This window comes from Eurosta solidaginis, chromosome 5 (genome assembly GCF_040869045.1).
Source record: "Eurosta solidaginis isolate ZX-2024a chromosome 5, ASM4086904v1, whole genome shotgun sequence".
Taxonomy (NCBI): Eukaryota; Metazoa; Arthropoda; class Insecta; order Diptera; family Tephritidae; genus Eurosta; species Eurosta solidaginis.
The window spans coordinates 256862961-256875523 of NC_090323.1; the positions used below are offsets into that span (position 1 = coordinate 256862961).

Genomic DNA, 12563 nt, shown 5'->3' on the forward strand with positions numbered 1-12563 from the left:
TTACAATATTTACCCTCCGTCTTCGAACTAATAATATTTACACTAAAACAAGTATCCTTTTTCCCATAATTTTTTAACCCTATTCTACAGTTGTAGGTCAAACTAAAGTTTACCGAAATTTTTGGCCCGCTTTTGTTGTTGTAGCAATGCTCGCCCCACCTAATAGCCGCGACCGATCACAAATTGTCATCAATATCCTCTAACGGGAGTCCAAGGAAACTTGCCGTTTCAACAGGGGTGAACCATAAGGAAAGGGGTGTTAGAGGCGTTGGTTCCACATTACAATTGAAGAGATGGTTGGTGTCATGTGGGGACACATTGCAAGCAGGGCATACATTTTGTATGTCGGGGTTGATTCTGGATAGGTAAGAGTTTAACCTGTTACAGTATCCAGAACGAAGTTGAGCAAGAGTGACACGCGTTTCCCTGGGGAGTATGCGTTCCTCTTCCGCGAGTTTTGGATACTTTTCTTTAAGTACTGGATTCACCGGGCAATTCCCGGCATAAAGGTCCGACGCCTGTTTATGGAGTTCACCAAGGACCTGCTTGTGTTTTTTCACTTCATACGGCTGGGTTCTCAGGTGCCGTATTTCCTCAAAATGCTTACGGAGATTACTCCTTAAGCCCCTAGGCGGTGCTGGTTCATCAATCAGATGTCTGTTGGGATGCCCAGGTTTCTGGGTATTCAACAGGAACTGTTTGGTCAGCATCTCATTTCTCTCCCTGATGGGGAGTATTCTCGCCTCATTATGCAGATGGTGTTCTGGGGACATAAGAAGACAGCCCGTGGCTATTCTGAGAGCAGTATTTTGGCAGGCCTGTAGTTTCTTCCAGTGGGTGATTTTTAGGCTTGGCGACCATATGGGTGACGCGTAGCACGTAATCGGCTGGCTAATTGCTTTGTATGTAGTTATGAGCGTTTCTTTATCTTTTCCCCAGGTACTGCCAGCGAGGGATTTGAGGATTTTGTTACGGCTCTGAATTCTCGGAACAATTTGGCCCGCTTTCGTTTTAGCTGGCACATTTTTTGTTCTGGCACCCGCTTCAGCTGGCGCGAGGGATTTATCTGTGATTGTTGCGAGCACAAATTTGAAATAAATCCCTCGTGAGAAACATGCACCAAACACTTGCCGAAATTTTGCAGAGCTTTCACGTTGTCTACTACTGCAACCTCGAGTTTCATCGTATCATACGGGACTTCATGATACAGCGTGGTGTTCGTACAGGCACAGGACGTGACGACACTTCTATCTTAGCAAGAATTCCCTGATGAAATTCATTCATCAAGCATACTGAAGCAGGTATTTTATTAATGGGGTATTCCGTTCCAATACCAATAGTTCGCAATTCTCATAATACTAGCGCCCACACAGGTAGGGTGACCAGACGTCCGTATTAATACGGAAACGGCCGTATTTTTAGTGCTTTTGTTAAAAACCACGTTGCAAAAAAATAAATCACGATTTCGAGCGTGTTTAGCTCGCGAGGACAGCTGTTCACGCGCGCACATAAGGACACGCCACAGATCATACATGCAAACACGCGTTAAGGCCAGCTGAGGCAGATTTAGCGGTAAGAATGTCCGTATTTTTCACTTCGGTCATCTGGTCACCCTACACACACTATTTTGTCGAGTTTATGCTGGGATAGATGCTGAAACTTATTGGATTGGCAGAGACATAAAAATGATCGCCGGTAGATAGTGTACGTATAATAAAGGCAAAAGCTGAAAAGTACTATGTACTTAAATGGTTTTACACTTTTAATAGTTTTGCACTTTTTTAAACTACCTGTATATTAGAATGACATTAACTGAAGCACATAATGGTAATAAAATTAACTTAAGATTGCTTATAAATAGATACTTGTCAATGTTACTTATCTAAATAAGGGGACAGGCGGGCTTGTGTAAACTTTCGTTTGCCACCAACGGCTGTTCCTACATGGTTCCATCCAACATATCGATGAGGCGCTTAATTTCACGGCTGTAAAGGAAGAAAATGTTGCTGAGGCTTTTGAAGTAATTACATGTAGCCAAAGAGCTGCAGTCGGTTTGTTTCAAGCTGGAATTTTTTTTATTATTGTTGAAGCTATAAACCCTGATAAGCTGGCACTACTAACGAAATCAACACTAAATTTTTTCGGAATTAGTTCTGAATTGGAGACGTGTTACTGGGCTTGGGCATTTTCCCCGGGGTTTCTGCATGTTAGACGCTGGGAATGTACTATAAAAGCCAAAACGAAACTGCAAATGGACACACATAGGATAGCTTAATCTAAAAATTTTTTACAAAGGATTTTGACATGGTCTGTGATTTTTTTGTCGCTTTAACGACAAAGATACTCCCCGAAAGCTTTGGGGAGTGTTATCGATGTTAATGGTACTTTCCCAAATACAGATCCGGCACGTTCTGGTAATAAGCACCATTAAGGTACAAGCCCGACTCTCGAGAACGTAGTTAATAGCCTGCTTGGTGTATGTAGTTAATAGACTGTTACTCCTACTACTAGGGATGCGTCCAACGCCTCTACCAACTACTTATTGCGGATGTAATATCAGCCTACCGTGCTTGAGCGTAATGGCCGGAAGCAAAGCCAGTGGTATGGTGTTGCAGGTTGCTAAATTGCTTTATATTCCCAAGCGCTACAAGACTATTTCGCAAACTGATATTGCAGCTCAAACCTAGCTATCATTAAGTTTATTTTTTGGTAGGATGGTTATAGAAAATAACCACAGATATGTTAATAGTAACCCCTAGAGATCCGCCACAATGAACCATCAACAACCATCCGTCTTTAATGCAAGCTCTATTATCATAATCATACATGGTGGGGTGGTGAAACCGTAACCGCTGTCAGCTCGTTGACTATTGGTGTTAGTAAAACTCACATTCTTTGTCCCAGTTGCTCTGTTGGCTTCATAGATTTTGTTATTTCTTCCGTCTTTGCCATAATTGTGTACATACATTTGATATTGGCATCCATGCTGTCTGTTAATTTATTAACTGAATTTTTATGCACCTCTACATTATCTGCGGCTATTGAAGATATCTAAAGAAATGATTTGTTATATTTTATGGAAAAATGTTGAATTATTCCAACAAAGTATTACTCACGGAGTGCAGCAAGTTACATAGATTTTCCATGAGATTATCTACAGATGAAGCCAAATACTGCGCTTCAATTTCAATATCACTCAACACATTTGGATCGATTTGAGGACGCTGCGTTTGTAGGAAACGTTTAGTTAGCAATCCACTGCATGTAGTGGCAGCTGAAGGGGTGCTGGTATGGGAAGCATAACTGAGTTGATCTATGTATTACAGGAAAAACAAATTTAAAAATGTAATAAATGTTCAAAATATCTACTTAACACATACCATTTCTAATCTTTTCTTCTAGATTATCAGCCACAAAATGTTTCATTTGTCCATTAAGACTTGTGGCACCTTCCAACTCATATGGGAAAGCTAGCAAAATATTAATTAAGTAACAATCTCAATCGCTTTTTCACACTTACATGAATCATAGTACAAAGAATTTGGTCGTTTTGGTGTTTTGTTTTCTTCGCATGAACTATCTTTAGAATTTGAATTTTCCTCGTCGTCATCATATACCACTTTTTCATCACTATGTGCTTCCTGCAGATCTGCACTATATGGCGCCTCTCTTTTTATTTCATCATTCCTTCTGGGCTCAATGTCGGGATATTGCGCCAGAAATGGTATTTCACTGTATGATATTGGTTCCATCGCATTCGTTGATGGCTTCCTTGTTCTTTGCATTACCCGTTCTAATTTTTCCGTCGTTGTCGGCGTTTAATAATTCTGGTATACCATAACGTGGTCTTATTGGAACATCTTGACTCCTTCGGGACATTTCCTTGTAAAATAACAGGAAAATCCAAATTTATTTAAAATACATTTTGCCTTGATAAGAAAAACTAAATATGATCAGCTGATATTTTCCATTCAAGATTAACCCGTCGATGGTATGTGAGCCTCTCAAGTTGCGTGGCTATCGATAATTAAATCCCTGCAAACCACCTCTAGCCAGTTTATACCCCTATTATGAACTCATACGATACACGATAAACGCTTGCAATCTGTTATACCGTATTATGAATTAAATTCTAGCGTGTGAAACCCGATCGTTACCGCTTATCGTTTATCGTGGTATTGCCATACGCTAACTATAGCTTCAGCTGTTCTATTTTCTACGCTTGTTGTTGTTGTAGCGATAAGGTTACTCCCCGAAGGCTTTGGGGAGTGTTATCGATGTGGTGGTCCTTTGCTGGATACAGATCCGGTACGCTCCGGTAACACAGCACCATTAAGGTGCTAGTCCCACCATCTCGGGAACGATTTATATGGCCACATTAAACCTACAGGCCATCCCTCCCGCCCCACCCCCAAGTTCCATGAGGACCTTGGGGTCGCCAGAGCCTCGTCTATTAGTGAAAACGGATTCGCCGCGGATAGGTGAGGTTGACAATTGGGTTTGGAGAAGCTATATATTGCGCTGGCAACCTGAAGGGTTGCGCTACACAGCCCCTTGAATCTGGTATTTTAGTCGCCTCTTTCGACAGGCATACCTACCGCGGGTATATTCTGACCCCCTAACCCGCTAGCTATCGTTGATAAATTTTTGCACGATAAGGGAGCCATGGGAGCTATTTAAATAAAAGTAAATATAAAATTATTACAAAATCCAAAAGAATCAAACTCATTCCCAACACTCTTTTGCAACACCCTGGGCAAGAAACCATAAAGTGGCACAAACCTTCAAAATATTTGGAACTGACGACCTAATTTTACAAGCACGCAAACTGCCTTCTACCTCTGTTAAGACGCACTCTGAAATCAATTTTTTTTTATCAAACTTTTTTTTACTTTTAGTATGTCAAGTACTTACAGTGTAGAGTTAATTTAAAGGCGATTGGAAGCATCTCTCAATTTTCTTCTTTCTATGGCCTCTATCCGAGTTTCGTCAATTTGTTCATTCACATAGGTTGCTGAAAACATTTTATTGTTACAGCTTTTTTTTTAGAGATATAATTTCTGTGGTAGGGATTCTTAAGATCCTCATAAAACCAGGAAATATTCCGACAGTATTTTCAATTCAATAGGTTGTTCATGGTCCCACGCCAGGTTATAAAATTCAATATATGGCTTGTTGCCATGGAAATACAAATTTGCAAAATTTTGAAAAAACGGGCATGGCACCACCTACATTTGAAAGGAAAAAGCTTGCCAGTCTTCTAAGCCATAAATCCGAAGCCGCTGAAGATAGCAGCCGTTTTTTTTTTACACGCGTATACGTTTACGTTTGCTTAGCCTCGCTTAGATAATGCTTAGGATACCCATCTAGTGGCAAATAGTTACATAGCATGTTGTACAGAAAAGCGGAGACGCAAACCTCTGTTGTGTGGCTGTGTATAACCTATTGCTGAATCGGTTGCGATTACCCAGCAAAAATTGTTGGATCGTGTGGTCCACTTATGTCATACTGCAGTAGTTACCATTCTACTTCACTGTAATGCAGCAATGGACCAAGTCATGTTTCTACACGATGTTTATTGGACTGTGGCACATTGGGGACGAACTTTTCAAAACCACCTACATATCACAAATATTAACCGATTTTAATCACTTTTGTACAGAAATTTTTGTAATTGAATTCTGAAGAGACTCGCATCGCTCGATTTTTAAAATTAATTAATTTAAACATTTTGTTGACTAAGTGGATTTTTGACTTATTGAATCCAAATGTTACTAGAACATTTGCAAAATAAATTTGTTTAAATAAATTAACAATTTATTTAAATAAATTTTACAAAAATTAACTTTTTTAGCAAAATTAATGCCAAATTTACATTTTACGGAAAAAGTAAGTTTTAAATGTTTTAAAAGTTTACCAAAGATAGATGAGGTGCTGGAACGTAATAGGTTGGTTGGCTTTATGATAAAAACCGCAACTTTTTAAAAATTTTAAAGCTGTGCCGTTGAAGCAGGCATGCTTAACGAACGAAACGATATCATTTCGTTACGATAATCAACGCTAATAAACGGAACGAAGTCACTTCGTTTCGTTTATTAACGTTAAGATCGTCAAATTAACGTTAATTTGACGTTCTTAACGTTAATAAACGAAACGAAGTGACTTCGTTTCGTTTATTAGCGTTGATTATCGTAACGAAATGATATCGTTTCGTTCGTTAAGCATGCCTGCGTTGAAGATATCAACTTGAAACTGGACTGGAATGAATGTGAAAAGGAACGGAAGCACTTGACAGCCATTCCCATAATAGCAAAAATGCGATAACTCATTACTAAATATTCCGGCTATCGATAATATACCAGCGCTACTCCAGTTGCTTCCAGGTTGCTTCGCTTATTTCAATGTTGCCTTTATTCAGTCTTTCTTCTATGCTGAACTTATAAAGTTGTAATTAAAGTTTGTCGCGTGACAGCTAAGCAACGTTGGTGGCTAAATTTGAAAATAAAGTAAAAATCTAGTGAGTGTAGTGCTTAACAAAAATTTTTTGCACACATACATATATATGAAAAGGCGTTTGTTTAATCAACTGTAGCAACAAGATAATCAGAAAAAAATCACATTTGGCTATAAAATTACAAAAAAAAATTTGATCTACCGATTTTTCGTTGATCGTGTGTTCGAGTCGCTCTGTTCGCGTTCCATTTCAAAAAAAATAGAATTGGTGAAAAGTTCTGCGCGTATATGTGAAGAAAGGAAGTTCAACGACAAAAGAAGATCTGAAAAAAGGTGAATTCTTGTAGAAAAAAGGTTATCCCAAAAACAACAAAGTTAAAAATAATACACAAGCAACCAACAAAAAGAAATAGCAATAGCAACTGGATTTTTCTGATTGAATTATTGAATTTCTTTGTGCGGTCTGTTGAGAGTTTTCCATCATATTTTTTATTTCTACTCGATTAGTTTATTAAAATTGTCAACAATAGTCATACGAAATTCAACTAAAACGTTAATTTTTAGCTAAATTTTCTGCACAACAAACAAAAAATCGTAGCAAATCAACTAAAAAAGTTTTCTAAATTCGCAAAAAGCAGTTTGTGTTATTAAAAAAGCTTTTTTGTAGGTAAAATAAAAAAACAATTTTTTCAGGAAGAGATTACATTAAGTTGGTGGGAAAAATTTGTCAAAATCTGTTTTTTTTTGTGAGACAAAGTCGTGGCGCAAGCGTAATCTGCTGCAGCAATATAAACGAAACTCCGACCAATTAGAATAGCTACCAGAGGCATCTGCGCGCAAACGAGTCGTAACAAAAAGCAGCAAATATGAATAAAACTTGTGCACGCTGCCAAAAAGTGGTGTATCCCATTGAGGAGCTGAAATGCTTGGACAAAGTGAGTAGCAAATTTTCTTTCCATTTGATTTTCTGTAAAATGTTTAATTTTATTTTGCTTGAACAATGCTGTAGTCTACTCATAGCAACCGTAAACTGGTTATGTAGATCACCAGTTTTAGTGCGTCGAAAAGGGACAACAGGTGTGTGTTTGCTCGATGAGAGTTGCAGCTGAGTTTTTAGCGTTTTCGCTTATTCAGGGTCAGAGGAAGCTATAGAAGATTAGCGAATTTTGAATGTATAAAAGCATTTCTTAGGATTTGTTATTTTTTTAATGCCTGTATGTTCAAGATATTTGACTTTGTGACTTAACGCCAAAGCGTCTAAACAGACGCGGATGCAATTTGGTACACACATAGCGGGATGTTTGGTTTTTTGAATGTCTGGATGTTCAGATATTTGGCTTTTGGTATCATTTACTGCAGCACGATCAAATATATACTATATATATATATATACAAATTTTTACCATTGTTGTAGCAGTGCTTCGCCCCATCCAACAGCTGCAACCGATCACAATTTGTCATCAATGTCCTCTAAGGGCAGTCCAAGGTTGCTCTTTCAACAGGGGTGGACCATAGTGAGAGCGGTGTTAGAGGCGTTGGTTCCACATTACAATTAAAGAGATGGTTGGTGTCATGTGTTTCGAGGAACTGGATTCGCCGGGCAATTCCTGGCATAGTGGTGAGACGCCTGTTTGTGGACACCAGCCCCCATTTTTACCATTGTTTTGTAGCAGTGCTTATTCCAATGCAAAAGGTTCGACCAATCATGAATTGTCCTCGATATCCTCTAATGGAAGTCCAGGGAAACTTGCAGTATCAGCGGGATTGAACCAAAGGGACTGGTGTTAAAGGCGATGGTTGCACATTACAATTACAATTGATAGTTGCAATAACTACCCAACTGTGTACTCCATTGCTAATGCCTCTACTAATCAGCGTAACTGTAAAAAAGAAGTAGCATCTTTTAGGTGTGCGAAATGTGTCCTAAACCAATATATTTGTCATATGGGTCATGGTGAGAAAAATATACACCTTTGGAAATAATACCATGATTATTTCGTGATTGTTTCGCAGCCATTCCGGGATTATTTCGGAATATCCCGGGATAATTTTAAGATTGCTTTCGAGAAAATTTTGTAGTTATTTTGAGATCGTTATTTCAAAATAATCTTTTGTTTGTTTCGCAATTTTGGGATTTTTGTGTTATTATTGTAACGAATTTTGGACAATTCCGCTTATTTGAAACCTTCTGCTAACGTTTGAATCACTAAACTGTTGAATAAATCACTCCAATATTCTGTATTGCAAAATGGTCTTTATTAGACTACTTTGGGAGTAGTACATCTATACTTCACAATTATACTACACTTCCCAACTGATAGCGTGTTTAAATCAAACTGACTCGTTATTACTCAGCTTGCGCTGCTTTTATACTCTCGGTTTCCTCGTTAACCCATTTCTCCTAAGGTCTAGTAATTTCCCGAACAGTTGTAGCTCAAGCTTGGTTAGTTACCAGCTATATAAGTACATGTATATTTGTGGTTTATAGCCATATGCGTGTGTATGTGTGAGTAACTACTTCGGCTGATGACTGCATCTGTGTGTGTGAGAGAGCTCTTCGTCCTTCTACATAAGTGTTGGTAGCTTTAATGTGTCGTGCATAAGAGGACTGGTTATGGTTTTGTTGTTGCGAGATTATTTACTAACAGCTTAGTGATGCTAATATTCGTCACATTATGTATTTTATTTTCGGGTTCATTTCAGAAGTATATCGGGATCAGTCAGTCCAAGGACTAGCTCTCTTTAAACTAACATCAAAAATTCCGTAGAACACTTGAACTGGTGTGTCCATCCTGGTCCGATATTCAGCATATCTGTGCAGTATACGGTACCACTGGAAAAGTTTTCGGGCAGTTCCGAATGCACCGATATTAAGCCATATCACCTCGGCTGCTAAAAAAAACAGGATTCGCCACGGCCGATTGACAATTGGGTTGGAGAAGCTATAGATTGCGCTGACAAACCTCTTACCACAGGCATATCGCCGCGGCTATATTCTAAGCCTCTAACCTCCCAGTTGAAAAGGTTGGTCACATCCCTTAATTCAGGCAATACAAGTTTAAAATTACAGAAGAGTTTTAAATGAAACATATCGAAATTTCAGCGATTATGTAAAAAATACATCCCTTGGCAGTTCTGAGTGCAGCATTTTGGCAGGCCTGCAGCATTTTCCAGTGTGTTTTTCGGACTAGGCGACCAAACTGGTGTAGCGACTCTAGGTGTACCATATTCGAATACCAATCGTCACTCCACTAATTCTTATATTTTCGCAAACAATATTTGTGCCGGATGACCAGTAAGATTTTTACTCTCCGAATGCCATCCATCTAGCGTTATTGGTCGTATTCTCGTAAGGGTCCTATTGAGTTTCCGATACATGCTTAATGTTATATACCATTCCTTCAATATTGTGACTTGTTTTATTTGAAAGTTTGCGTTCTAGTTCCATGAGTATACAACAATTTTTATATCAAATGAGTATTGATCTTCTCCGCTTTTTTAAGGGGTGTATACTTCACACGTACCTATAATAAATAAGATAGGTTTCTGTTCATTTATGATGCCTTCAATGTTGCTACCAAATTCTCTCGTCTTTGCTAGGCATTGTAAATGGAAAAGCCTGACCAATCACCCACTCATTTTCTACTCACTTAACAAGAGCAGCAGCTCCAATGCCGGCGAAGGAATATCCAAGTGAAATTATTTAAAAACTGAAAAATATACATAAAGACAACTAGCATAGAATACACTACACTGCTCACCGGAAGCGGATAGGAGCAAAATGTGAGAAAAGCAATCGTAAATGAATAAAATCCTTGATCACAATTTATTATTATTATTACTCTACTCATTGTAAAAGCTATTTTTGAACTATGATGATCTCTCTTTGTAATTTGAACATGTGCATTTTATTTTATTGTGGCGATGTTCTATTCATTCTATTTCACTCGTTATTGTAAGCTTAGCTCTTAACTTCTATGAATAGCCTACAATTTAGTTGAACAATGGAAATAAGCGCGAAATTGCTTTTATATTATGAGTGAAATTTATGAAATAGGTAGTAGAGATGAAGAGGGGGGTAGCAAAGTTCCACATAAGTATATAAATGGACCAAACAACTAGAGTACTAGGGCATACCGCAAAGTAGTTGGGAATATGATGACGTGATGGCTTTGGTGGCTGACGATTGCTTACCGAATGTTGGATTGAAGCTGATTAGCGCACCCTCGTTGCTGATCTCATATTACCAGTATGGACGGGAACACAGACTCGCCTAATATATACCCACATTTGCGACAGACAACCCAGTTTGCCAATTGGCGACATATCAGCGGCTGAGTTAAAAGTGTACTAAGTGTCTTAGAAATTGTTCAAAATACGTACTAGTTTAGAAAACGATTTGGGAACGAGTTTTGAATCCGGTATCCACCAGTACACACACCTTGTTGTTGTTGTAGCAGCTAAATGGCAAACTGGGAATCTTACAATGATAACGAGTCTGTTGTAAAGGCTTTTTTGTGTGCGGGGTAGTCAACAAGTTTATACGGGCATTCGTGAAGCCGGTTTACATTGGTTCATTCAACGTCATCGGCGATCGGTGTCTGGGAAGCAAAAAGCAACAGATGCTGACTGATCTGCAAAGCAAACAAAAAATACTACTTACAATAACAACAACAAAATGCGCGTTTAATTTCTTTATTTTAATTAAATTATTTGTGTGTTGTGAGATTTTTGCTGCACTGCATTGTCGCGTCCCATATTGCCTGCTCCCTCATTCACCGTGATGTGAGAAAATGTGGTTTTGCTGTTGCTGCTCAACTGGTTGCAGCCATATGAATATGCTGACTTTTCGTTTTGTTGTTGCTGTAACATTAATACACAAAGTCATAGTTGCTGGGTTTGAGCAACATTCTGCTGCTGCTGCGACGTCCAAAGTACAAACAACAAATACGAAAATAGCTCTGGAAGAACTACTAACTAGCTAATAATTTGTGATTTAATTATAGAACTCATGTATGCACATGCCATATGGATGTGTTTGTATACGCGATAGTTAGGCTTTGTTGGGAATATTGTATATCCAACAAACAAGTTTGAATGAATATGAATTTCTGAATGTTAAAATGAAAATTCTTCACTTCTTGCTGCTGCTATTGAAGAATGAAGATGAAGTGAAGTTATAATCAGTCAATGATCGTCATTAGAAGTAAGTTTAATATGAATACTGGCTGATTGTTTTAATAAAAGTTGGACATTATTGCATCCTGCCAATTCATGCTGGTTTTAAAAGTTTTCAAGAAAAATTAAAACACCAAAACAACTACATGAGACCAATAATCAACACCCCCAGCGGGTTAGGGGGTCAGAATATACCCGCGGTAGGTATGCCTGTCGTAAGAGGCGACTAAAATACCAGATTCAAGGGGTTGTGTAGCGCAACCTTCTCAGGTTGCCAGCACAATATATATCTTCTCCAAACCCAATTGTCAACCTCACCTTCGAGCGGTGAATCCCGTTTCACTAACAGACGAGGCTCTGGCGACCCCAAGCTCCTCATGGAACTTGGGGGTGGGGAGGGAGGGATGGCCTGAAGGTTTAATGTGGCCATATAAATCGTTCCCGAGATGGTCGTGCTAGCACCTTAATGTAGCTGTGTTACCGGAGCGTACCAGATCTGTATCCGGCATGGGACCATCACATCGATAACACTCCCCAAAGCCTTCGGGGAGCAACCTTATCGCTACAACAACAACAACAACAACCAATAATCAACCACAGATTCGGGCATATAAACTTTCCAAGGATCTGAAGTCTGTGATGACAGGCAATATAGATTCTTGAACTACCTACTAAGTACAATATCACAAACACAGCGGAATTGGTAGACAAAATGAGCAGTTTTCTGTTTAAGGAATAATAACAAACTTATAGCATCCGACATCGAACAAAACAAGTGAGAGCAGAGCAAAATAAATTGTGGACATTTTGATCACTCAGTACTTATTACGAATTCAACATTCATTCATATAAAGGATTTTTAAAGAAAATTAAGGGCCTCATTTTCTATTTCCAAACGAACGTTCCTATCGCCTCAGAGACGAATCGCCAGT

The 12563-nt window shown here is 38.7% G+C and overlaps 2 protein-coding genes across 10 annotated transcripts in view; one reads left to right on the plus strand and one right to left on the minus strand.

Moving 5' to 3' along the window:
• Positions 1-1717: 1717 nt before the first annotated feature.
• Positions 1718-4005, minus strand: LOC137251663 (BLOC-1-related complex subunit 6-like). Its single transcript, XM_067786372.1, is given in 6 exon segments — positions 1718-1985; positions 2891-3051; positions 3117-3313; positions 3381-3470; positions 3521-3809; positions 3811-4005. Coding segments are annotated over 6 exon segments (852 nt in total). The 5' UTR covers positions 3880-4005; the 3' UTR covers positions 1718-1939.
• A 2420-nt stretch (positions 4006-6425) lies between these two features.
• Lasp (LIM and SH3 domain protein Lasp) overlaps positions 6426-12563 on the plus strand; it is a 147130-nt gene continuing 140992 nt past the window's right edge. For 5 of the 9 annotated variants that reach the window (XM_067790000.1, XM_067790001.1, XM_067790002.1 and 2 more), the window contains exon 1: positions 6426-7388. In XM_067790000.1, coding sequence (XP_067646101.1) covers positions 7320-7388 — 69 coding nt within the window. In that variant the 5' untranslated portion in view covers positions 6426-7319. The remainder of the gene's footprint in view (positions 7389-12563) is intronic. The other 4 variants (XM_067789996.1, XM_067789997.1, XM_067789999.1 and 1 more) reach the window with 4 other exon arrangements.